Below are 27,412 nucleotides of genomic sequence, written 5' to 3'. Positions count from 1 at the left end.
TAGTTTAGTTGTTCCAACTGAGAACTTGAATTTTAATTATAAATTGCATAATTTTAATTATAAAATGTATAATTTTATTTATAAATAGTTGTGAAAATTATGCTCACAGTTATTAAAACGATACCGATATTCTCTACATGAAGTAATCCGAAGTTCATATAGGACCAAACTCGTGTAATAATTTTCAAATTTATATTACACATCCTTTTTAACCCATTCCTAAAAAACTCATGACTCAATTTAAAGGATAATTCATTTTAACCGCTCTAGATGTCAATGTCATTTTAAGATACATCTTTACATATTTATAGAATAAGATAATGATATCATACACTTATACGATATGATACATGTTTGAGGAAATAAACAACCAAATGTTTTGTTTGTGTTATTACCTTGATAGTAAAAATTACAATTTTATATTAAGAAAAAAAAAATGCAATGTGTTACACTGTCAACTAATAAGAGGCATGTATTAAAATAAATCTCATTTTTAATTTTAAAAAATTATAATTATATAGTAAATTAAAGCATTTTAATTGGTTGTATGTGTAAAATTGTTTTATACTGACAGTGCATTATCTTTAAACTCTTATATCTATCCGTTTTACTAATTTAACTTTTAATAAATTAATGATTTAATGTTACAAATTTCATCATTTATTTCCTTTTTCTGACTGGAAAAAAAATCTCCGTTAATCAAAAGGAGTAACCTCTGTACCTTATAGAAGCCAAATCTTAAATTTAAACTCCTTCATTAAAATGAAGCACAAGCTCTCAACTAAACAAAACTATTAAATATTAAACTAGAGTTCCAAAAAAAAAAAAAAAACCTATTGAATCAAAAGTATTTGAATCATGAATAAAATTCAGATTCTTCCTTTTGTTATTATCTGCAAATCTCATCAACTATTTGAACTCAATCCTTCAATTAAAGTATGTAATAATAACTATGGTAAAAGTTTCATCATTTAAAATGAATATTAATTATCGCAGATTCGACTCACGCTCCAAATGTCTCTGGCCCAATCTCTAAGAGTTGACCTAACGATGGTGGTTTAAGTTCAAAGAGTTGGTTCTTAGTTTCAGGTTTAAATTCTGTCAAGTGTTGATAATTTTTGTATTGAAACAAATCATATGTGACCCTACAAAAAGACGGTGGAATTGATCTCCCTAAAATTAATCGGTACTAGGGCCGAAAACCGATTTTTCAAAACAAAAAGAAATCATGTTTGAGGTGCAAAATCTGGTCAACAGGGAGACACACAAAATGCTTGAATTATTGGTAAACAAGCACATAGTGATGGCACCAGAAAAATAACTAACCCAAAATTGATTTTGTGTCCTAAATTCTGGTAACACCCCATCATTAGTTTTTCTTCCAAGTCTCAAGCATCTCAATCCTAAGAAAACTTTGTTTCTTTTCTACAATCAACTCTTTCTCAAACTCTCTCTTTATTCAATTCTCATTTTCTCTCTCTTAAAACCAAGCCACAAATCTTCCTATAAATACATGACACATCTACCTTTGTCATTTACCTCAAATATCTCCATCATCTTCTTTACAACTTTTTTCATTTGCTTCATTTCTTTGAGCTTTTATGCTCTTTCTTTTCCCAATAAGTGAAAAAAAAAAAACATAAGAATAATGTATCCACAAATTTTCACCATTTTAGTCTCATTTGGCTTGTGTTTTGCCTCTTACTTAGAAGAAACACATTTTCAATCAAAATATGAACAATTTGGTGTCATGGCAAGGACTTATCGTCCATCTATCGCACCTTTGCGGTCTCAAAAAACGGTTAATGTCAACAACTATGGAGCTAGAGCTAACGACGGACAAATTGATAATAAGGTATAACTTTGCAAATATGCAAATATATATATATATATATATATATATATATATATATATATATATATATATATATATATATATATATATATATATATATATATATATATGTGATCAGATTCTAATCGTTACTGTCACATATGCACTAAGATTGTGACACAATATTACGGTCACAATTACAAATATTTGTCGATATTTAAACTCGTGTGTCAATTTTGCATTATAGGCATTTGAAACGGCATGGAATGAGGCATGTTCTAATGGGAGAGTTCTTGTAGTACCTGGAAATAGTGTCTATCATCTAAAGCCAATAACATTTTCAGGACCATGTCAACACAATACTGCAGTAAAGGTAAGATAATATATTCTCTAACTTCAAATTGGATTATCTGTGGTCACAATTTTCATAGACTTGTACCGTCCGATTAAATCAGACAGTTCAAATGTATGGAAATTGTGACCGCGATAAATCAACTTCATAACAATGTTTAGTGGAAAATTAAAGAGATTTATAATTCTAGATCTTTGTAATGGTTTTGTGATTAATCATTGTTTCATTATGGTAGATTTATGGAACAATCAAAGCATGGCCTAAAATGTCAGCATATGAAGAAGATAGGACGCTATGGATTAAGTTTGAGAATGTCACAAATCTAATAGTTAATGGTGGTGGAACCATTAATGGAAATGGACAAATATGGTGGAAGAAATCTTGCAAAGTCAATAAAACCCTTGTATGATATTCAATCAAATTCCTATTACTTCAGTTTTTTAATCTATCGACTGATTTTTTATTTAATTAAGGAATTTTTTAACTTTTAAGTTATTACAAAAATCTTGTCTTTAAACTTTATCTTTTTCCTTTTAAAAATTGTATATGGGTTTTTTTGTTTAAACAAAATTTAAGTATTTGTTTTAGCTTTAAAAAATGATATTTTTCTTGTATATGAAAAAAAATTAAAATAATAAAAATTATTTTAAACTCATTTTTATAAGTTAAAATATTAGTTTGACATCCATTAATATAAATATACGTTATTGAAAATTAAAATATAGTTGAAATTACATAATTTTTTTATAAATATATCTTAAAAATATTTTTTATGAAAAATTATTAAAATAGCTTCAAATTTAAATAATTTTTCAAATTTTGATATCTTTAAAAGATTATAATAAAAAGATAAAATGTCTAATATAAAATATTCAAAAAAATTATTTAAATTAAATTTCATTTGAAATTTTAAAAAATATATATAAAAATATCTTTTTTAAAATTGAATCAAATCGACCTTTAATCCATTGAAAAATATTTTGTTTTCATTTCTTGTTTTTCAATAGTGTATGTATGAAATATTTCAATAATTACAATAAAATATTTGAATAATTAATATTATTATATATGAAAAATAGAGTATAATAATTCTAATAAACTAATATATGAATAACCATTTCTTCTTCTTCTTGTTTTTATGGAATAGTGTATATATGAATAACCATTTAATATTAGTTTATTTTCAACAATTATAATAAATTAATACATGGATTTTTTTTGTCTTCAACTAGGAATATACATGTATGGAATTCATCTCTGAATATTTATCATTTGAATTTGACTGATATTTTCAATACTGACCTTAATTTCTTTACTTTCCTTTTGTTTCACAGCCATGCAAAGGGGCACCAACGGTAAGTTAAATATGCATTTTTCTAAACTTTATTACATGTTTTGTTTCCATATAATTTTAATTTATTAATTAATTTTTGCATATATAGGCTGTGACATTCAGTGACTGCAACAACTTGAAATTGAATAACCTAAAGTTCAAAAATGCACAACAAATGCATATAAGGGTTCAGGATTGCAACAATGTTTGGGCTTCAAATCTAATAATCAAAGCACCTGGAAATAGCCCCAACACTGATGGATTTCATGTCACTCACTCACAAAATGTTTTTATAACCAACAGCATAATTGGCACAGGTAAAAAAATATTTCAAATTATTCATATAATAATAATAATAATAATAATAATAATAATAATAATAATAATAATAATAATAATAATAATAATAATAATAATAATAATAATAATAATAATAATAACAACATAATTGTAAGTACTAAAATTCGAAGTCTGGTAATTATAATGTTCAACTTAATCATATCGACTTTTGTCCGTTGAATTTTTAATTCTTTTTATAAAATATATTTAGGTTAACAAAATTATATATATATATATATATATATATATATATATATATATATATATATAAATATATATATATATATATATATATATATATATATATATATATATATATATATATAAATATATTATAATATTATTTTTTTGAAAATTTTCTAATTTTCTTCTTCATTATTTTATTGAAGGTGATGATTGTATTTCAATAGTAAGTGGGTCCAAAAATATTAGAGCTACAGATATCATATGTGGACCAGGACATGGAATAAGGTTCATAATTCTCTTAATTAATTATTTTTTCTAATTTAATTTTATATTAATTGGTTAAAAATGTTGATGTATTATTATTATTATCTTATTTTATTTTATTTTATTATTTACATAGCATTGGAAGCTTAGGACAAGATAAGTCAGAAGCTCAAGTGTCCAATGTGGAAGTGAACAGAGCAACACTAAAAGGAAGCACTAATGGAGTTAGAATTAAGACTTGGCAGGTAAATTAATTAAGAATTTTACAACTTTGAAACGGTTTAATACAATAAGGGGCATTTTTAAATATAAAGTATAAAAAGTGGAATTTAAGTTACCCACTTAGTTTAATTATTTTAAGGGCTAATTTAGGTGCATTAGCACTATTATACTGAGAAGTTGACCAATTGCAAAATTTCTATTTTGCTAACTCTTGACTACTTTTAAGTCATATTTTTGTGGCCAACATAAAAAAAAAAATCATATTTATACAATTGTATACATCAATTATATTAAAATAAAAAATATATTTATTAAAAAATATATTTTAATAATTTAATTATATATCGTAGATTCAAACTCGCACTTTTGTAATAAAATATCTCTATAGCTACAAAGTAAATTAGATTAACTAAACATAAAGTTTAAGTTGAGATACTTTAACTAACTGAGTTTGGCAAGTTTACATATTCCACCAATTCCTAACCTTATTACTTCAAACATGTCAACAACATTTTATATTTTAAAAATTGTGTTTGTCAACTTTCTTTAGTCCTTCTTCTTAACTAATTTGAACCAACAAAATAGTTTGATTTTTCATGTGTTTTTCATGCAATGGCATGACATTTAGTATGGTATAATTCTTTTTAAATATATTGTTTAAAGTATGGTTTAAGTTCAAGCAATAATAGTGTTTTGGGATTTTAGCTTGGATAAATTCTTTTGTTTAGGATTAAAAACAATAATTTTTTAACTTTTAAAGATTAATTTTAATATATATATATATATATATATATATATATATATATATATATATATATATATATATATATATATATATATATATATATATATATATATATACACACACGAGATCTATAACACCGAAATAGTCTCATTTAATCAAATTGAAACTAATTTATATGCAACTCACATTCTTTAATTTAATTAAATGTCTTTTTTAAGAACAAAGTCGTGAAATTCTCACATTTAAAATAGACAATATCAACTTTAGATCGACTAAAATATTTAGGTTGCGCTTCGTGTTGCTTAACCTCAATTGTGGGGTATTTGCTCCGGATTGGCCAGGAGCTAATCATTTCAAACTAGTCAAAATAGTTTCATATTATTTAGAAATTAGAGTTTAAAATAATTTATATATAACATTTACAGTTTTCGAGAGACGTCTTTTCTAAAGAATAAAAAAAAAGTCATCAAAATTCTCATATCCAAAGCGACGCGGAATTGAGGTCAATAGGAAAAAAAATTCTTTTTTTCTATGATTTAAAAAGTTAAGTGTTAAAATTTACACAAATTTAAGTGGTTTTATTGATGGATTGATTTTCTAGAAGTAAAAACTCTCTTTATTTATATAATTATAAACTATAGTAATGTAGTGCTTAACTTGTTATTAGAGTATTAAATTATTTTGAAGATAAGAAGTGCTTTAGTTCTAATATCTTCTTTATTTTCAATTTATGTCTCAAAACAGGGAGGCTCTGGCTATGCAAAAAACATCAAATTTCTCAACATAGTTATGCATAATGTGACTAATCCCATAATCATAGATCAAAATTATTGTGACCGAAAAACAGAATGTCAAGAGCAGGTAATTTTTAATCAATTAATTAATAAAAAATATTTAACTTTAATCAAAATTATTTCTAATCCACACATGCATATGATTGATTATGATTTGTCTAATTGCAGGACTCTGCAGTGCAATTGAGCAATGTAGTGTATCAAAACATAAGAGGAACAAGTGCCTCAGAAGTGGCAATCAAACTTGAATGCAGCAAGTCTGTTCCATGCAAAGGAATTCATTTGCAAGATGTGATTTTAACACCACAAGGCAATGATGACGCCATTGCAAAATGTGAAAATGTTAGATATACAAATAGTGGAAAGTTTTTTCCTAAATGTCAACCTTGAAGAAAGAGGGAAGGATTAAAGTATTAGGATTTGTGTATATACAAATCAGTTATTCAGAATTAGGCACAAAGGCATAAATATTCCTGTTAGTCACTTAGTCAAAAAAAATATTGAAAAAAACAATGATAGAATAATTTAGACATAAAATGTTGTTTAAGTTTTTGACAATCAAATGTACTTTTTAGTTTAATTTGGCCATTTAGAAATTAATAAGTTAATAAAAAAACGTGTGTCTAGCCAATGCTCAAAATTGGAGCTTCTTACTTTTTCACGTTTTCTTTACGCAGAGACGCGAGAAATACCCTCTAAATGGGTTGGCAAACACACATAATCTCCTGCATGCTCTACTCATTACAAAATAAGCAAGCTGCTATTGTTGTACTTTACACATTTTTCAAACCCGAATTATACAGAAATCGTCTGAGATTTGGTGCCTAAACACTAGTACATGGAAATAAATTGAGTTTAATTAATGGATATCCACTGTAAAGGATTGAAATTCATACAAGTACCTGGACATCTAGCAAGACTGGTATTTAGAATCTGAAGTCAACAGAAGGCCTACCACATCATCTAATCTAACATAAGTGTGTAGGAACTCGTTGTTCGATGAAACTGTGCAGAAGCATTCTTTCAGAAGCATTTTCGGTGAACAATGGAAGGTCCATTTTCATCATAATCTGCCTTAGTTACATGCTGATTTTGAGGAAAAACTACTTTGGCGAGTATAGCACCTCCCACCCATGCAGAATACATGGTTAAATTTTCAGGCATGTATTCTGGAGGCTGTAATGAAACAGAGATTATCCACCAGCAAAAACAAAAATTAGTTGATGAAAAATGATAAGATTATGCACACAGAAGTATATTACAATATTGAACAATTACAAAGTGTATGTTTCGTTTGAAACACTGAGAATTGATTCTGAACATGTAGAATTGATTTTTACATGTTTGGTTGTTCTTGGGTAGAATTAATTGTGCTTTCTAAAATTGATTCTACTTGTTATAATTTGTAGTTTGAGTGTAAACGTGATTTTTACATCGAAATTTACTGTTCAACTCACTTTTAGAGAAATTTAACCAAACATAAATCAGTTTACTTTCAACTCACTTTTAGTCAGAATCAATTTTACAGACTCAATTCACTCAAAATCAACTATTTTCACTGCAGAACCGAACACACGCAAAGACTATAATGCCTATGAAGCATGCTACGTGATTTGCTTTACAAGACTACGAGTCACTTTAGATAAACTTATTCATAAGCATTTATGAAAACAAAGTTAAAAAATCTTTCAATAATTTCAAATCTGTTGAAGATGGCTTATCATATAAGGTGAAAAACCATAAACTTATTTTAGTTGAGAAGTTCTTACAGTCACAAGGTAGAAGCTAATTGAAACCAGACCAAATTACCTTAACCAAGGTCGGTCGAACAGCAGATGAACTTAGCAAAGATTCCTTCTGAAATCTCTCTTCAAAACCTGCAGCAAGAAGAAACATTAGCAGGTTAGAATGTACAGGTAAAACAACTGCATCCTCATAAAGAAAGAGGTCAGATTGATTTGAGATGGCCCACGTCTTATCATGACCACATTGAATCAATGGATTAGACAATAGAGATATACTTGCTAGAGAGAAAAAACATAAACTATATGTGAATAAATCACTGACAGAAGAATAGTATATTCTGTCTCTCTAGTAAATTCTGTCTATCTGAGATATGAGTAGCATCAAAGTTCAAACATCATCATATAGATCACCACTACATTCCACCTTTAGATGCAAATTGATTTTATTATTGTAAAACAGAGCAGTACTTCAAATATGAATAGAACACACAAAATCAGCATTAACACAATAGTTAAGAATAAACATAATTATAAGGTAATCAAGCAGTAAAGAATAAATGAGTAGCTTGTGGCTTTGGGATTGAACGGATGTGTGTTCAATGATCAATGGATCATTAATATAAAGACCATAACCTAGTTTTCTTAACCAAACTACATCAGCCAGTTAAACCAGGAAAATAGGAATTGGTCCTTAGACATGGACACATGGTAGTTAAAATCCTGGTTTGAATCATAAAATTCCACAATTATGAGATTATGCTTTCCCTCAGTGGTTAAGAGTATATGTAGAATCCTTTTTTGGTGGAATAGTGAATGAAACAACTTAAATGTTATATTTCCCTATAAAAGTTATTAAAATTTAGATAGTGAATGAAACAGCTTAAATGTTATATTTTCATAGGCTAAATCAAATATAACCTCATTGGCTCAACAATTTAACAAAGAATATGACACCATACACTTAGCCGAAAATTGTGATTCCATTTAGTGAAAAGTTAAATGCAGAGATAAAATACACGTCAACTGTGCTTTGAATAAAAAAGTAAAAAATGTAACAGATTAGAATTGAAGCTTTGATCAAATTTGTACTTGATAGATCAGAACTAACAAAAATAACAGTTTACCAGTCATAGAAGAAGTGCCACCACAAACCACAGTATTTTCCAGAAGTTGCCGATGATTATCAGATGTCACTGTTGAAATAGTACGGACAAGCTGCTCTACAATGCCATGAGCCTCTAAACCCAATAGACTTGGCTGGAATAAAGCTTCACCAACTGTGTATCTTTCTCTTCCAATTGTTATCACCTGCACTAGAATGTTAGGCAAAGGTCCGTCATCTATATGATCATACTGTTCAACATGTAGGAAACCGGTAACTTGTTATAATTGACCAAATAAAAAAATACATGTTTCAGGTTGGATTGACCACATTCTTCCTCTGGAATGGCTATGGTCACAAACCTACTAGAGCCCATCAAATATTTACAAACTATGATATAACTATCCATCAATATTTAGTTACCTCGAGGTAAAGTAACAGATTTAGACATGAAGCAATATTCAATTTACTTTCCCAAATGACAATTTTTTCACCACATCAAGACGTAAAAAAAAAAAAAAAAAAAAAAAAAAAAGAGATTTGTAACTTGTTTCATATTTCAACTCAAATAACTTGATAGGTTCAATCTAGTATTAGTAGCAGAAAAAATAACCAGTACACAGAGAAAATGAGGAATAGTATTAGATTATGCAGCAAATCTCACTAGAGTTCAAATGGGATCTAGTGGAATACAAACAAGTACTGAAATAACAGCAAAAGAAGGAAATGAAAAAAAGGACTAAGGCACTTCGAGAGGCCTTTCTCTCCTAGGATTCAGTACCAAATCTATGCATACTGACACTCTAATCATTGCTCACTATTTATTATCAATCCTAGGATCTAATAACCACTCACAGCTTGACACCTAGCACTGCCAAGTAGTGGTCCTAACAGATTTTGTCCTATATGCTAGCTGTCCCCTCTTTGTCCTTTCTGCTAGCTGGCCACTCTTTCTCTCTCTTGCGGGTCCTCTTGTAGACTTTCCCAAATCTACCATAACTCTAATAGAATCTTAAATAACCTAAATCTTGTTCAGACACATTAGAATGAAAGAAAAATCCTCATGACCAGCCGAAAACATAAAGTTTGACGTTGATACAGAATTAACAAAATGTAATCCAAAGTAACAAGCATCAACCACCTCCTCTTTTCTGTTCAGGCATGGTTTAACTCAAGAAAGGAAATAAAAAACAAAACCCTGCTCCCGCCTTAATTATTCAACCCATCGTCACTTCCCTTTTTATTTGCTTCCCACTACCATAACCAGTGTTAAATTACCAATTGTAAGATCTAGATGAGCATAAACTTGAACTTAGAACCAACCAAACATAAAATCAGGAACAAGTAAATGAGCAATTGTCATATTAAGTCATAACTATTAAAAAAATAAATCAAAAGGCGGACCTGTCCATCAGGAAGGGTATGTGTCTCCACAGGACAATGATCTTTGGTCTTCAGATAAGCAAAGTCATCTTCAGCACAACATGAGTATAGCTGTTTTATTTTCTCAACATCAGACATACTGATATTCACTTGCGGATTGGATTTGCCTAGTTCTTGAGCCAGATAATTAGTTAGATCAGTACCTCCAAACTCAAATCTTCTCGAGGCAATGTGGTTAACAGCACCCTCAATAACTGGAGCAATATCTGGATACAAAATTCAAATAAGATAAAGTTAGACAGAACAACCGGTAATATCAAGAGCATAGTAAAACTGAAAGAAAAAACACTCAGTCATCCATTCATGTAACAAGCATTAGGTATTAGAACTTCGTTAGAATGGCTAATTGAACCAGTGTAAAGAAAGCATATCAGAACGGTTTGTCTTCCAAGTTACAACCATGTGAAGTTAATTTTATATCATAAACAATATCTATGATATCTATGATAAGAGTATTGTATCAGTCATTTAGTTTGATAAATATAAAATGCCAGAAAAGATGTGATTGAAGTATGAAACTTAAATTAGTTTACTTTTCTTTTTTTAAAACCCTTTCACTATACCTTTCTTGTTTAGTTAACAAATTCAGAAATTCTAAAAATCTTGAAACAATTAGTTTAATAGCAGACAAGCAAATAAATAAATATTAAAAAATGATGGGGTATACATATACAATGTGCAGGGTAAATGAATATGCAATTGCGTGCAATGGACCTATTTTATGATTGACATATCGGAAGCACATCAAACAAACCAACAGTTAAATGCAATACTTATCAATAAATTCTAAAAATCTGGAAATCCCCCCCGTTCCTCCAAATATGGATACCTATTTTTCCATGACCAATATCAACCGTGCATCCAGAGATCCTTCCAACAGCATAGAGTGACAACACTGCCTGCTCCGAGGCATAAAACCCTGATATGTTGAATGTTTCAAACATTAGTTGCACTAACTGTTCTTTGTTAGCCTGGAATACAATAATTAAAATACATCTGTTAAAAGATAAGTCAATAAAACAGACACACATATTATATATAAATAAAAATACACATCAAAAGAAAGCTATCTCCATCCCCAATTTAATTTTCAAGGAAAGACCTCGCAAAGAACCCAATGCCTAGTCGGGTAAATATAAATCATAAACATTAACATTCAAAAGAAGAAGACACACCCAAATATGATATCAAAATTATCTAGGAATAGGATCACCATAATACAGCAAGATAACCAAGGAGACAAATGGTATATAATACACAAGAACACACACACAATCTCATGATGCATCTCAAAACCCTGTTTGGAAAAAGGTGTATTTAAATACTAATTTGAATCAAGTCCGTTAGCTTTAGTCCAAAATTATTGTTAAATGATAACTATTACACTGACTATGGTTGCAAAATGGTGAAACATGATCAGATCAGACACTGTTTAATGTTTGAGTGTATATAAACACTAACCACAATTACTTATTTTCACAACCTTAATTTTGTAGCATGTCATTAAAGCCCAAAACATTTTCATCAAATCAGGAACAAATTAAAGGTGTCAGAAACATATGGATGTCTGAAATGATACAGCGTCAACGCGTGGTAACTTTCAATCACTTTTATTTTCTCAAATTCATATCAGAGTCTACGTGTCAGTGTCAGTGTCAATATCGTGCCAGAGTATGTGCTTTATTGAACAAAACAATTTGCAAGTTCACATTGCAGTTACCGAATTTCAAACAAGCTGAAAACATGATAATAACAAATAAATAACCCTTTCGAAAATCATTAAACTAAAAATAAAAGAACAAGCTCCTAAATTCAAATACCTTAGGAGTACAAAGTGGATCCGTAAAGAGAATTTGACCTTCATTCCCAATCTCCCATCCAAGACCAGAATACAAAACATAATTCAACAAATCCTCCATAGCATCCCAATCTCTAACATAACCTCTCACCACCGGCTCCACCGCAACATCATCCACCACTAACTGACCATTACCATTATCACCTACTAAACCTTTCTCATCAACCATTCGTTTCATCTGACTAGGAATAATCTAAACCAAAACAAACACAAACATCAGTAACTAACAAACTCGCATAACTGTTTTGATAAAACGAAAACCAGAATCGAAAGGTGTTAAGGTGTTGTTATTATTATTACCATGGCGGGAGTTTGATCGGGAATTGCGAAACCGGCTTTGAGGAGGCTGCTACCGGCGTCGATAACTGCAGCTTCCATGGCGGTGCGGATGAAGAACGAAAACCCTAACCCTAAATTTGAGGTTTCTGAAAGGGGATCGAGTGAGAAGTGATGCAAGTAGAAGAAATGAAGAAGAAACAGGTTGTAGTTAAATTATTTAGCGGGACTCAATTTGAATTGTGCTGTTTTCGTTTTGTGTATTTCGCTTTTGTTTTCAAAGGTGGATATGGCTGTGAGTTTTGATCCTACTTTTCATTTTCTATTTTTATTTCATTTTTCGCTACAATTTATATTATTTTTAGTTTTTTATTTTATATATATAACAATTTTTAACTATTATTATTTTGGGTCAAATGATTTCATGATTAAATTTGTATTCAAAAATATAAAAAAGGTGAACACTCCGGTACCCTTTAGTTTAGTTGGGTATCGGTACCCTCATCCAATCAAATAGTACAACTCAATGCCACATCACTTATTTATTTTATTTTATTTTTAAATAAATTAAAATTAAAATATAATTTGCACTAAAGGTACTGGTACCCAACTTACACTCATGGGTACCTATGAATTTACCTATGAAAAAATATAATTTTTAGTAGTGTAACAAACTGATTAATGAAGTGTAAAATACTTATTAATGAATTGATGAAATCCGTACCCGCGGTACTTTATTTTTTTCTCATTATTCGTTTTCAAGTGAAATTTATTGTTTTCTTAAATATCAATATAGTATATTTATGTATTAATTTCTTCATTATTGTATCTTAACATTAATTTTGATTTTTTTTTAACCTTTTATAGTATTATTTTGTTGTAAACTTAACAATTTAGTTCTCTATAAATATATTTTATAGAAAACTCTTGCATTTTATCAATTTTATCAATGTATTCGTACCTTGATATTTTTTAAAATGATGTACCCCGTACTGGTACCAGTATTCGCACCGGGTCCTGTACCCGTATCTACGCATCATGATCTAAAATACTCTTACTATGTTTGGCCTTTGAGTAAAACTACGGTGCGCGTTTTTTAGAAGTTATGTATAGTTGCTTCTCTAAATCACGTTGAAATGGCAGTGGACGTGCGGTAGCTTAAACTTTTAAAGGTTGAACACTCCAAATACAATTCCGGCGACACTAGTAATAATTTGAAAAATAATTAAACATAATCACAACTGTCGATACAAGTGTTTGATACTGACACGGTCACAGACATATTTTTTTAGAGATGTCGGTGCTACATAGTACTTCATAACTCTCTTCTTCTACTCTATGGCCATAACATAACTATGTTTTTATTCTACTTAAGCAAAAACTCTTGATTCTGAAACCATACAATTTCTTAGAATCCTTTTAAAGTTCAACAACAACCTCAACTATTCAAGTACATTATGAATGTGAAACCTGTTTTCTTGCATGGCATATATGGTTTCCTTCATTTACTGCTGTTAGCACTTACTTTTACTGTCATGGCGCTGGAAGAAACTCACTGTTGAATCCATACACAATTCCAGACAGAGAATCAAAACTACCCTCTTCACAAACACTCTTTTCTTTTGTTCTCTTTCTGTTTCTACTTTCAATGTTTTGCTTTGTTTGTTTTGTATAAAAACCTTGGTGTTGCTTCGATTGCCGGGTTTGTTGCAATTATCATCGTAACGTTGGCAAATGTTCCTCCTCTGGGGTCAATCCAAGAGAAGTTTCAAGACGAGTTGAAGATGTCAAGAGATAACAGAATGACAGAGACATTTGAGATTTTAAGGAACATGAGGATTCTCAAACTTCAAGGATAGAAAATGAAGTTTCTTTCTAAGATAACTGAGCTCAGAAAGACTGATGAAGATTCATTAAATAAATTTTCGCACACTATAGCTTTGATCATTTTTGTATTTTGGAGTGCACCAGCATTTGTTTCTGCGGTTACTTTTAGTACTTGTATGGTTATAGGGGACATCGCACTTGAATCGGGGAAGATATTGTCTTCACTTGCAACTTTCCATATCCTCCAAGAACCTATTTACAATCTTCCAGAAACAATTTCAATGATGGCACAATGTAAGGTTTCAAATGGCAGGATGGCGTGTCTTCTTTCTCACGACAACGATGCACTGGAGGAGTACACAGATGAACAACTTTGGGAGGTACAGACTATACTCAATTGCAGCCTTGCCGCAGTTGAAGAAACCTAATAAACTTTGGTTTCACAGTCCAACTTTGCAGTCACACACCTTCTTCAAAACTCTACTTATAGTCACTTTGCATGTTGATTGACATTATTTTATATAGGCACTAGATAAGTAACTTGGAGATGAAGTTAGAAAGAAAGAAGGAAAGTTAGACTCATCAGGTTTGTCTTTTAAACCTATGAAACACATATTCATGGAATGAACCTATTGTTAATATAAAAAATGGATGTTGCAGTGAGTGAGAATTGGAGTATGGGTCAAAGACAGTTGGTTTGTCTTGGTAGGGTGCTGCTTAAGAAGAGTAAAGTAATGGTACTAGATGAATCTACTGCATCAGTTGACACGGCAACCGATAATTTGATACAGCAAACTCTTGAGCAACATTTTTCTGATTGCACAGTCATTACAATTGCACATAGAATAACTTCTGTTATTGACAATGATATGGTTCTACTACTTAATCAAGGTGAGAAAGGATATGTTGTACTATTGTGTTATATTCTTCTTTGATCTTGGAATTTATTGGACACTAATGCAAAACAATAGAGCAGGACTAATTGAGAAATATGATTGTCCAACAAGATTGCTAGAGAACAAGTTATCATCTTTTGCTCAACTTGTTGTTGAGTATACCACAAGGTCCAACTCTAGTTTAAACCCACAAAATTAGATGATAAAATAATGTCATTCATTGGGACGGAGGTAAAGAAATAAACTTCTCAAACTTACAATCATTGTTTCTAAATGGATAGTAACTTTAATGCATAATTCGTTTAACTTCATTAAACATGATTAAAGCTTCTCATCAGAGACCAAAACAAACTAAAGATGGATTAGAGTTCTTCAATACCTACAAAAGAAATTATGGAAATATTAAATAAGAACAAGCAGTAGCTCACAAATATAACTAATAAACTCTGCAAATAGGTAATACTTAGGGAAAATAAATGAAGTATCCAAGTCATCAGACAATTAAATAAGGGCTCATCTACAACAACATTAGTCTCTCTAAAATTTCTATTAATGCAAAACTGTAAGACATCAATTCAACATGGTTAAAGAGAAAATTTTGCTTACTCTACATTCTCTTAACTAAGTTTTATTTTCAATCCACCACTACCATTGTACATAAATATCACAATGGGAATCAATATTAACATCACTCATACAACTTCAAAAAAAAAGTTAAGAGTCAACTAGGAAGGAAATTTCTTACCATTTACACTGCAACTTATGGAAACACTAAATAAACTGAGGGTATAATATCAAAAGATTAATAGCAGCATTCTATTGAAGTTATGGAAACACTAAACAGGACAATTGTCGGAACCTGCAAGCATAATTATAACAAGTGTGGACATTGTTATCTTTGTGGAAGGATGCACTACTGGTTTAACCTTGAGCTTTATACCAAAAAGCATGTTAAAGCATATAGTAGAATCTTCCACACTTCATGGATATAATATTAACTAGTTAATCTCTTCTAAGACCTAAAGTCCTTTAACATTAATTCTCATGTTGCACTTGTTAATCCCTTACTCATAAGTAGTAAACCCTAATTTGAGTTATACAAAGGAACTTATGAAAAAAATAGAAGCCTAGATACCAATTTCAACTTAACAAAGAAGGTATTAGTTGGAAAAAGTTATGGTCAAAATGTAAGATGAGGATCATTTCAATATTCCTATTTCCAAAAGTACTAGTTGCAAAATTTATCCAATCTAACAAAGAAAACAAGGCACTATAATAATACACTATCAATCACTATTACATTAGAAAACTTCAATTCAAATAACTTACTTTGTTACAAGCACCTACTGGCAATCCACTCCGGAGGTGGCCAGAACAACTTGACATAATCTGGATAATCAGACAAAGGAAAAGTCCGTTGTTGGTCCAAGGGAAAAACCCTCATTTCGCTACAAATATGGTTACAATAAATCACAGAATTCCCATTTTCAAAACCCAAATCCGACGCCGATATAGCAAACGAATAGCCTTGTCCCAAAAACAAAACCATATCCCCTAAATTTTCCAACTTCAGCCACTTTTTCTCTCTCTGGTCAAGCCTAAATACATCAAACCTTAGAAGCTCATCATCATCATAATGATTATAATTACCATCAGGATAATCTTTATATTTGTGAACTAGCAACAACTCAGACTCATTTTCCACCATAATGTAAACGACGCCACAGTCATCGGCACCAAACACTGACTCAACCACCAAATGAACGCTCAAATCTGATCTGATCATCAAAGTTCGACCAGTTCTATCTGTTACACAAGGCCGACCTTTAAAAATGCAAATGTCTTGGTAGAATGTTGCCACACTGGAGAGCTTAGTCCAACGATTGTCCCCACAGCAGAACATTGCCACCTCCCCGGAGTAAATATCGAGTGTGACAATATCAAGAAGTTGTTCCCCCTGAAACGTGGCAACATAGCGATCATAAGGACGATATTTGACGGTAGATGAATTTGGATATAAAATCCCGTGAATATAAATGTGTCCGAGTTCATAGACAGAGAGTTGGTTGAAGTTGAGGAGGCTGAACTGTATAGGTGTGTCAAGTAAAAAGGGGTGCAAGAAGTTAACTTTTCCGGATGAAGTTGGACTGATTCTGAGCAACCAAGGGCGGTATAGAGTTTGTTGGTTGGGTGTTGCAGGTGGTTTGATGAGAAAGATGCTGTGTTTGTAGAGTTTGCCGTATTTGGAAAAGTGCGGGAGCTCCAAGGGGAAATAGTTGTGAGGTTTTGGTATGGAAAGTCGCCATGTGGAACAGACAGAACGAAAACGAAGAATGTAGAAATCACTGTTGAGTTTTTCCGATATTAATTGCAGAAGATCTTTTGGAAGCTGCGACCAATCTGCCATAAGTGAAAGGAACCAAAAGGGAATTAGGGTTAGGGTTTGAGGAATAGTAAGTTTGTGAAAGAAATAAGAGTTGAAATGAAATGGCTTGTCTGTTACCGATGGAAAAGTTTAGGTAAGTGAAGTATAGGTTTTTGTTTTGAAAAAATGACCATTGTACTGTTTTTATTTTTTCATTTTTTTATAAGTAATATTTGAAAAAAAAAATCACTACTTTAACTCAAAATTTCAAGAGAATTTCTTACAGTCCAATATATATCTTAAAAAAACATCTTATGTAATTTTTAAAAAATTTCTTAATTTTTTTTTAGATATATTTCCGGATGCACTCTTTGTTTATAACATAAGTTTATTCAAGAGATGCATATTCGTAAATATTTTAAAAATGTATTTTCGAAATATATGCAGATAGTTCAATAACTTATTTTTCAATTATTCTCATATTTGAATGGGAATGTACTACATGTAGTTGAATTGACGCATGACGCGCTCAGGAAGATGAGGAGCCCTCTTACACGACCTGTAAGCCAATCTTCATGAGTATAAGACAATGTCCTCAAATGGAATCGTCACACGGTGGTCGGCGTAAGAATGAAAGTGTATATCATCAAAGACCAAGTGGTCAATATACACCCTGAACGACTCGGGCGCCTGGTTCCCTGTGAGCAAGTCAAATGCAGAAGCACGCAGCTTATCCTCAGCATAAGCATGATCAAGTCAGCAACCTGAGATGCGTGGAAATTGTTATAGGATCCAGGCCTGAAAAAACAAGAATCATTAGTTAGTAACGACGTTGCAATAATTAACAAAATCAATATAAGACCAAGAAATGTTACCGTCAAAAGTGTGATCCTGCCGATCATCTGCTTCGTCTTCCACTTATAGCCTTCATATAATTTACAGTACAAGTAGACCAAACAAGCAGCCTCCCAATTGTACTTATGGATCCGCTCAAAGTCATCATAGTGCCAACAAAATACAACAAGTATGCTCTCATAGCATACGCTATGTGTTGCCCTAGTTACTCAGCATCATCATCAGCCTATTGTGCTTTCGCTATCTCATCATCAACACCTCCTGCAAATAGCTAAACCTAGCATAAGCCATGCGGTTCTTGTCAAGCTTTTTCATGGCACTCCCAGGTTCAACTCCTAACTATTATACCATTAACTACAAAACCTCTTCTTAGTCACACTTCCCATGATCTAAAAATCTCTCCCTAACTGAAAGATGCAGCAGACATGTGACATCGTTCAGTGTGATAGTCATTTCACCATGTGGTAGATGTAATGATGACGTCTCTGCATGTCATCTCTCAATAAAAATGTTAATCATACCATGATTAACTGTTGTATAACCATTCAGGGTTAAATCTTGCAACCCTGATAACTGCAACACTTCCTAGAACCATGGCTGATTAGGCTCTACTAGGAGAATGATCTTCCTCAAATGACTAATGATTTTTAGCATATCACGTTCCTGCATACATGGTTTAACAAGAATGATTCAAACAAACAAAACTTAATAATAAAACAAACATTTTTTAAATTAGTAGTTCCAACAAATTTTTACTTCTACATCTCAAATATGTATGGCAACATGGTTCGGGTAAAGAGGCAACAGTGAATGTTCGCCGGCATGGAGTGCTCGGCGTTCATCGACCGGAGATCGAAAGAAATGGTAGAGTTAGGGTTTTGTGGTGGTCAGTCGAGAATGGAAATGGCTTGTCTGTTACCGATGGAAAAGTTTAGGTAAGTGAAGTATAGGTTTTTGTTTTGAAAAAATGACCATTGTACTGTTTTTATTTTTTCATTTTTTTATAAGTAATATTTGAAAAAAAAATCACTACTTTAACTCAAAATTTCAAGAGAATTTCTTACAGTCCAATATATATCTTAAAAAAACATCTTAATTTTTTTTGATATATTTCCGGATGCACTCTTTGTTTATAACATATTCGTAAATATTTTAAAAATGTATTTTCAAAATATATGCAAATAGTTTAATAACTTATTTTTCAATTATTCTCATATTTGAGTGAAATATTGATATGAATACAACAATGTATATATAATGGTCAAAACTATAAAATGTATGAAGAGTATTAAGATTTACACCAAAGTCAGTGTCAACGTTGAACGGATTGAAGGAATAATTAGAAGGTTTGTTGAGAAGTAATTTTAAGAATTGAATATACCATTTGAAGAGTTTTGGAGATATCGTATAGAGCGTCGCTGCATGATGTCGATGTTGCATTTCGGATGACGATGGAAAAATTCATATCTTGAGTTTTGAGTGTCGGATTAACGTGTCGTTTGAACCTACAAAGAGGAGAGATTATGTTATCCCTTATAAGAGAGTTATAAATACAGTAGGGTGATCCTATAAAGAGAGATTTTGAAGTCGGTAAAGGAAGTGTGAAACTTGTTGAATAGGAATGCCTACTAACGCGATTGTTTGAAACGAAATTGAGTAGAACATGTTGTTGATGAATAAGTTGATGAGATGTTCGGTAATAAAGATGATTTGAGTACCGATGGATTTTAGTTAGGAGTGAATTAGTAGTAAAGGTGGAACAAACTTTGGGAACAGTTGAAGTCGTAGTTGTGATGCCAAAGTAACGACAGGTATAAAAAAATAATTGTAGAGAATTTCTAACACCTATTGATGTGAGGAAGACTTTGTTGAAATTCCGAGTGGAAATATATTTCGACGCAAAAGACGTCATGGGATAAGGAGTAAAACCATGAGTTAAGAATGTTGTTGCGGTCTTTTGCCACGACGAGGATTTTGATTTGGAACGAGATGGATAGTAATGTACGAGTATATTAGTAATTCTAAGTTGAGAAGTACTTAACAAGTGCGTGATGCTAAGTGACTATGAAGCGGACTGTGTGAAATGTTTGGACGTTGGTGTCTTACCGACAAGATCCAATGAGAGGGGAATGTGCGAGTTGTAAAGACTCAAAGTGAATTATTGGGCTATGACGATGTTAATGAGTTTGAGTGCAAACTCGGAAAAGACACTATTATGTAGTAACGATGATTTATGCTTAAATATGGTTGACGAGGATTTTGATTTGGAACGATATGGATTGTAATGTACGAGTATATTAGTAATTCTAAGTTGAGAAGTACTTAACAAGTGCGTGATGCTAAGTGACTATGAAGCGGACTGTGTGAAATGTTTGGACGTTGGTGTCTTACCGACAAGATCCAATGAGAGGGGAATGTGCGAGTTGTAAAGACTCGAAGTGAATTATTGGGCTATGACGATGTTAATGAGTTTGAGTGCAAACTCGGAAAAGACACTATTATGTAGTAACGATGATTTATGCTTAAATATGGTTGACGAGGATTTTGATTTGGAACGATATGGATAGTAATGTACGAGTATATTAGTAATTCTAAGTTGAGAAGTACTTAACAAGTGCGTGATGCTAAGTGACTATGAAGCGGACTGTGTGAAATGTTTGGACGTTGGTGTCTTACCGACAAGATCCAATGAGAGGGGAATGTGCGAGTTGTAAAGACTCGAAGTGAATTATTGGGCTATGACGATGTTAATGAGTTTGAGTGCAAACTCGGAAAAGACACTATTATGTAGTAACGATGGTTTATGCTTAAATATGGTTGTCGACTATCTATTGACAAATTTAGGACTTGATCACCCTAAATCTCTTGTTGGTAGTAGATGGAATCATATAAATGGGATGAATTTTTTTTGTTACCTTAATGGTATAAGTTGTGATGGATATTTAATCGTGAAAATAATCACTCACCATGTTGTGTGAACTTATGAAGAAGTGAATATGAAAGAGTGCAATATAATGGAAAATGACTTAAGACGGGTAATCAGAGTCGCGCAACGAAAGTGTGATGTGGAGTAGTGTTATGAGTACTACTCGTGGGCAGTGAGGAATTAATATGTCGGAAGCCTACGTAGAGAATTACATGATCTATATGTTGGATTAGGATCTAGTAAGATGTAAGGATGTTGTTCCGGAGAATAAGAAGCCTTTTGAATAATTGCCGAGATGATGAATATGTTATTGTGGCTGTACGTAGTTAACGAATATGTATTCGGCAAAGTTAAGACGATGAGTTGATACCATATGATGCTAAAATAATTTTGTGCTGTTGTAAGATGTTGTTGTAGATTCAGATATAATAAGGGATTATACTCTAAGAAGGATGAGGTTGATTTAATTCTTAGAGAAGAGCGGAACTCAATTTGAGCTATTTTGTAAGAAATGGTGTATTGAGGCTGATGAGTATGATTATAATTATTGTGCGTACTCGTTCTAATGGTTAGAATGTTTAAATAGAGTAAGTAAATCAGGGATTTATTTATGAGTGCGAGTAAGTATTGTGAAGTGGTAGATTAGTACCATGTATGATAAAGAATGATTCTTGAACGAACGAGTAAAGAGGGCCAAAGTTGGGTATAACTCAAAAATCTAATTGATAATGATGGTTGTAATGAGTATCCAAACAATGGATGTTGATCAAATCATTTTCAATTTCCTCAAAAAATTACTTTCCCTCATTAAAATGCTCCATCCAAACACACTCTAAGAGTATTAAGGGGTGAATTGAGATATTGAAAAAAAAATAAAAATAAATCAACAAGCTCAAAATAACGTGTTTACCTATGAAAAATCTCACGTATTTTGGAGAAATGGCCATATGGTGAAGTTGATAAATTTGATTACATGTTGGGGATTAACATTGCCTTGTGTTGGAGTCACTGGATTAGTGCTCATGAGATGTAACTGATGCAAAAAATATAGTTACACAAGCAAGAAAAAGCAAAACAAAAAATGTGACAGATTCTAAAAGATTCTAAAAAAGGTTAATATTTTGATTAACTGATATTAATTAAGTAATTCCTTTGATTGAGCATGAAATATAAACACCATTGTTCATCTTCATCTGCCATTGCAACATCAGTAACAGAGCAAATAGCAGCAAACATCAACTATCTCCTTCCATGGCTATAAGTGGTATCTAATAAACCATTCTTCAAACACAAGCTACAGATGGATTAGAATTCTTTCCTACCTACAAAACAAAATATGGAAATGTTAAATAAGAACAGGAAGTAGCTCACGAATATAACTAATAAACACTGCAATTCAAAAGAAACATTTTTAGGCGACACCGATACCATTGGGACTAGGGATGTTCAAAAATATGATTAACTAAATTGTATACTTGAACTGAACTGCATTGCACTATAAAAAAACTGAACCACTCAAATGGTTAATTAACTGAACTATTTAACTTAAACAATTCAAATTCAGTTCAAACCTAGTTCAGAACCAATTTCGTTTTATAAACTGGTTTAATTATATAAATTAGTTTCTAATAAAAAGAAAGACAAAAAACAATTTAGAGTAAAAAAAATTTCTAAAAATCGAGTTTTTAAAAAAAATAAAAAAAATAAAGTTTTTTGGAATTAAAAAAAACAACTTTTTTTAAAAAATAAAAAATCGAGTTTTTCAAAAATACAAAAAACAATTAAAATCGAGCTTTCAAAAACACGAAATATTGTGTTTTTTCGAAAATATAAAAAATCGAATTTTTTTGAAAAAACAAAAAAAATCAAGTATTCGGAAATACAAATAATCGAGTTTTCGGAAACACGAAAAATTGATTATTTCGGAAATATGAAAAATTGAGTTTTTTGGAAATACAAAAAATCGATTTTTTTGAAAAAATGAAAAATTGAGTTTTTGGAAACACGAATAATTGAATTTTTCACAAATACGAAAAATCGAGTTTTTCCAAAAAAAAAACCTATATTTCGGAAACACGAAAAATCGAATTTTTCGAAAATACGAAAAAATCGAGTTTTTTCAAAAAAATGAAAAATCGAGTTTTCGGAAACACGAAGAATCGAATTTTTCAAAAAACAAAAAAAGTTTAGTTCTTTTCGAAAAAATGAAAATTCGAATTTTCGGAAACATAAATAAATCAAATTTTTAAAAAATAATAAAAGCGGATTTTTTTGAAAAAATAAAAAATTGAATTTTCGGAAAAAAAAATTATGTTTTTTTGAAAAAAAGACGAACAAATCGAGGTTTTTCGTAAAACTAAAAATTCGAGTTGCTTGCAAAATGTAAAAAATCCAATTCACGGACTGGAACCAAAATTCTATTCACGGACGGGAACCAATGGAAAATGTAACTGGAAGTCTCACGTTGCACTAAAGTGTGACCAATCAGGAAAATTTAAGCACAAAAGTAGGATAAAATTTGGAACCATTATATGAGTAAGCAAACTGGCATTGCTTACCATTTTCACTGCAACTTATAGAAACATAAACAAATTGATGGTGTAAGTAATATAACGTATACCACAGGATTACTAGCACCATTCTATAGAAGTTAGAATCAACAAACAGAATCATTGCCTGAATCTGCAAGCACAATCAAGTAATTCTTTCAGGAATTAGGAAGCAGCCCATCGATCATTTTTCTGTGCTGCGTTTTTCCTATAGTATGTTATTAAAACATATAAATAGTATCATCCCTAGCTAGATTTATTGTGAAACTTACTGGTGGAAAACATGTTGCCAGAATGCATAATATCGTTTAAAGAACTTCTCTTTTAGCTATTAAGCAACAATTATCTCTCTTCTTACTAAAAGCTCTTTATTACAACATAACTCCTTACAAGTATGGACATTGTTGTCAAAAGCACAATGGCATAGCAGTGGCAGGATTCTACGCAATACATTTGGGCTGCTAACCACTGTCAGCAATTTCGGTGCTCTGTGAAACTAGATGTGATTAACAACTTAGAATATAATACTAGCTAGTAAACCTCTTTTCAATTCTAATAAAAAACTATGTCGAAAACCTACCGTCCTCTGATTAAATCTCATGTTGCACGTTTCAATCCCTTATGAAAAAAATGAAGCCCAGATACCAATTTTAACTTAACAAAGAAGATATTAGATGGAAAACCTCATGGTCAAAATGTACTATTACATTAGAAAAGAAAACTAGGCACAATAATACACTATCAATCACTATTACATTAGAAAATTTCAATGCAAATAACATACTCTCTTACAAACATCTTAACATCATAAATTTGAAACCATATTTCTTACCATTTTCACTGCAACTTATGGAAACAATAAATAAACTTAGGGTATAATATCACAAGAATATTAGCAGCATTCTATTGAAGTTAGAGACAACAAACAGAACCGTTGTCTGAACCTGCAAGCATAATTATAACAAGTGTGGTGGACATTGTTGTCTTGGTGGAAGGATGCACTACTAGTTTTACCTTGAGCTTTATACCAAAAAGAATGTTAAAGCATATAGTAGAATCTTCCACACTTCATGGATATAATATTAGCTAGTTAATCTCTTCTAAGACCTAAAGTCCTTTAACATTAATTGTCAAGTTGCACTTTTTAATCCCTTACTCATAAGTAGTAAACCCTAATTTGAGTTATACTTCTAGAAGTCAAACAAAGGAACTTATGAAAAAAAATAGAAGCCTAGATACCAATTTCAACTTAACAAAGAAGGTATTAGTTGGAAAAATTTATGGCCAAAATGTCAGATGAAGATCACTTCAATATTCCTATTTCCAAAAGTACAAGTTGCAAATTGGATCCAATCTAACAAAGAAAACTAAGCACAATAATACACTATCAATCACTATTATATTAGAAAATTTCAATGCAAATAACTTACTTTGTTACAAACACTTAGTGACGATCCACTCCGGAGGTGGCCAGAACAACTTCAAATAATCTGGATAATCAGACAAAAGAAAAGTCCGTTGTTGGTCCAAGGGAAAAACCCTCATTTTGCGACAAGTATAGTTACAATAAATCACAAAATTTCCACTGTCAAAACCCAAATCCGACGCCGATATAGCAGACGAATAGCCTTGTCCCAAAAACAAAACCATATCCCCTAAATTTTCCAACTTCAGCCACTTTTTCTGTCTCTGGTCAAGCCTAAATACATCAAACCTTACAAGCTCTTCATTTATATTATGATTTTCTGTATATTTGTGAACAAGCAACAAGTCAGACTCATTTTCCACCATAATGTAAATGTCGCCATTGACATAGGGATCGTCATCAAACACAGGCTCAGCCACCAAATCAACGTTCAAATCTGATCCAATCATCACAGTCCGACCAGTATTGTCGGTTAGACAAGGCCGGCCTTTAAAAATGCACATGCCTTGGTAGTATGGTGCCACATTGGGGATCTTAGTCAAACCATCACCTCCGCAACGGAACATCACCATCCCCATGGAGTCACTATCGTATGAGACAATATTCGGAATCTGTTCCCCCTCAAACGTAACAACACAGCAACCAGAATCAGAAAATGATGTGCAAGATGAATGTGGATAGAACGTCCCCCGAACATAAACCGGTCCGATATTAAAGACAGAGAGTTGGTTGAAGTCGAGCACGGGCGGATCAGAAGGTATATTAAGACTGTCACGTAAAAGGGGGTGCCAGAGGTTAAACTTTCCGGTTGAAGTTGGACTGATTCTGACCAACCAAGGGCGGAGAGTTTGTTGGTTGGGTGTTACGGGTGGTTTGATGAGAAAGATGTTGTCATTGTAGAGTTTGCCGTATTTGGAAAAGTGCGGGAGCTTCAAGGGGAAATGGTTGTGAGGTTTTGGTATGGAAAGTCGCCATGTGGAACAGACAGAACGAAAACGAAGAATGTAGAAATCACTGTTCAGTTTTTCGGATATTAATTGCAAAATATCTTTTGGAAGATGAGACCAATCTGCCATGGCTGCTTCACTGGTTGTGATGGGATTAGAGAGTTAAAAGAGGTGAAAGAGGAATTAGGGTTAGGGTTTTGATTAAATTAAATGAAAATTGGATTGATGTGTGAGATGTTGAACGATACAAAGTTAACCGGTGTTCAATTACAAATGCACTAAATGTACTAAATCTAAACCCATTTCTTTGTAAATTTTTTTATAAGTGTTAAGGGAACATGTGATTCTCCTTAATAATTTCAATTTAGTTTTTATTTCTTTCAAATATTTTTAGTATTTATTATTCCTCTATCAAAGTCAGGTCTAGTTTGGTCAGGTTGACCTTAATAATTATGACCGAGTTGGTCTAATGACGAACTTTGTTGTTTATCTTATGGTGGGATCTTGTTATTTCTGTGTAAGTTGCTTATAGCCTAACTCTTCATATGACTATCTTTTCTGAAGTGTCATCGAGGTTTTCTTATTAACTAGTGTCGAGTAGGTTGGACTGAGAGGGTCTCTTGGTTAATGATCGAGTTGGCTTCTTAGTCGCCCTTGCTATTTCAAAGTGGGCTCTTCCAACTTTGTCGAAATCTACATCAAACTTGACTTATCTTTAGTGTGTGCTTCCATTTTATTACTAAGTTCCTATAAAGGCACAACTTTTGTTTGTTTTGTATTTCGACATTCACTCTATTATTGTTGCTTCATCAATATCATCGAGTTTTAGAGAGTCTTTTTGTAGTGAGAAAGTTTGAACAGAGAGTTCAACAGGTTCCTGTATGCGTTTCTGCGTTGAAGCCTCCCGGTGTTAAAGCACGGAGAAAGCGAAGGATCCGACTTTGTGCTTACTCTGAGAGTATTTTATATTACACGGAAAGCCCAATGAGTTCCGACCTTGAGCTCACACTAAGAGTTTTATTTTACACGAAGAACCCATTGGATTCCATTGCTCGTCACTTCAGACATGTAGTTAAGTGAAAGAAAGGCCTAGTAATGTTATGTGTTTTCTCCTGGTGGAAGTCTTGG

The 27,412-nt window shown here is 31.8% G+C and overlaps 4 protein-coding genes across 5 annotated transcripts; 1 reads left to right on the top strand and 3 right to left on the bottom strand.

The window, feature by feature from the left end:
- Positions 1-1,648: 1,648 nt before the first annotated feature.
- Positions 1,649-6,648, top strand: LOC131625646 (polygalacturonase QRT2-like). The gene is made up of 9 exons (XM_058896488.1): positions 1,649-1,855; positions 2,082-2,207; positions 2,422-2,589; positions 3,521-3,541; positions 3,629-3,836; positions 4,248-4,329; positions 4,445-4,553; positions 6,020-6,136; positions 6,238-6,648. Exons 1-9 carry the CDS (start codon positions 1,649-1,651, stop codon positions 6,457-6,459), a joined length of 1,260 nt encoding a protein of 419 aa, XP_058752471.1. The 3' UTR covers positions 6,460-6,648.
- Positions 6,649-6,769: 121 nt separating this feature from the next.
- Positions 6,770-12,800, bottom strand: LOC131625660 (actin-related protein 7). The gene is made up of 7 exons (XM_058896502.1): positions 12,518-12,800; positions 12,180-12,410; positions 11,189-11,330; positions 10,321-10,565; positions 8,939-9,122; positions 7,879-7,946; positions 6,770-7,245 (listed from the first exon to the last, which is right to left on the bottom strand). The coding sequence occupies exons 1-7, from the start codon at positions 12,593-12,595 to the stop codon at positions 7,093-7,095; spliced, it is 1,101 nt and encodes a 366-aa protein (XP_058752485.1). The 5' UTR covers positions 12,596-12,800; the 3' UTR covers positions 6,770-7,092.
- Positions 12,801-15,375: 2,575 nt separating this feature from the next.
- On the bottom strand, positions 15,376-17,736 carry LOC131625657 (F-box protein SKIP23-like). The gene is made up of 2 exons (XM_058896499.1): positions 16,546-17,736; positions 15,376-15,595 (listed from the first exon to the last, which is right to left on the bottom strand). Exon 1 carries the CDS (start codon positions 17,621-17,623, stop codon positions 16,550-16,552), a length of 1,074 nt encoding a protein of 357 aa, XP_058752482.1. The 5' UTR covers positions 17,624-17,736; the 3' UTR covers positions 15,376-15,595; positions 16,546-16,549.
- A 4,472-nt stretch (positions 17,737-22,208) lies between these two features.
- On the bottom strand, positions 22,209-26,555 carry LOC131625659 (F-box protein SKIP23-like). 2 transcript variants are annotated; one of them, XM_058896500.1, is made up of 2 exons: positions 25,342-26,555; positions 22,209-22,684 (listed from the first exon to the last, which is right to left on the bottom strand). In XM_058896500.1, exon 1 carries the CDS (start codon positions 26,411-26,413, stop codon positions 25,346-25,348), a length of 1,068 nt encoding a protein of 355 aa, XP_058752483.1. In that variant the 5' UTR covers positions 26,414-26,555; the 3' UTR covers positions 22,209-22,684; positions 25,342-25,345. The 2 variants fall into 2 exon arrangements, with proteins under 2 accessions (XP_058752483.1, XP_058752484.1); XM_058896501.1 differs by lacking the exon at positions 22,209-22,684 and adding an exon at positions 23,617-25,026.
- Between the last annotated feature and the right edge of the window lie 857 nt (positions 26,556-27,412).

This window comes from Vicia villosa, unplaced genomic scaffold (genome assembly GCF_029867415.1).
Source record: "Vicia villosa cultivar HV-30 ecotype Madison, WI unplaced genomic scaffold, Vvil1.0 ctg.000232F_1_1_3, whole genome shotgun sequence".
NCBI classification, from domain to species: domain Eukaryota; kingdom Viridiplantae; phylum Streptophyta; class Magnoliopsida; order Fabales; family Fabaceae; genus Vicia; species Vicia villosa.
Note: the sequence above shows the minus strand (reverse complement) of the source record. Positions and strands in the feature narration are given on the sequence as shown.

What these genes read in the sequence shown, in the direction of transcription:
- LOC131625646 (XM_058896488.1), top strand. Translation starts at nt 1,649, where the DNA reads ATGTATCCACAAATTTTCACCATTTTAGTCTCATTTGGCTTGTGTTTT. An exon ending in CATGCAAAGGGGCACCAACG is followed by an intron (nt 3,542 to 3,628) that starts GTAAGTTAAATA and finishes TTGCATATATAG; the next exon opens with GCTGTGACATTCAGTGACTG. An exon ending in CAACAGCATAATTGGCACAG is followed by an intron (nt 3,837 to 4,247) that starts GTAAAAAAATAT and finishes ATTTTATTGAAG; the next exon opens with GTGATGATTGTATTTCAATA.
- LOC131625660 (XM_058896502.1), bottom strand. Translation starts at nt 12,595, where the DNA reads ATGGAAGCTGCAGTTATCGACGCCGGTAGCAGCCTCCTCAAAGCCGGT. An exon ending in CCGATCAAACTCCCGCCATG is followed by an intron (nt 12,411 to 12,517) that starts GTAATAATAATA and finishes GTTTTGGTTTAG; the next exon opens with ATTATTCCTAGTCAGATGAA. An exon ending in TTCGACCGACCTTGGTTAAG is followed by an intron (nt 7,246 to 7,878) that starts GTAATTTGGTCT and finishes GTTTCATTACAG; the next exon opens with CCTCCAGAATACATGCCTGA.
- LOC131625657 (XM_058896499.1), bottom strand. Translation starts at nt 17,623, where the DNA reads ATGGCAGATTGGTCGCAGCTTCCAAAAGATCTTCTGCAATTAATATCG.
- LOC131625659 (XM_058896500.1), bottom strand. Translation starts at nt 26,413, where the DNA reads ATGGCAGATTGGTCTCATCTTCCAAAAGATATTTTGCAATTAATATCC.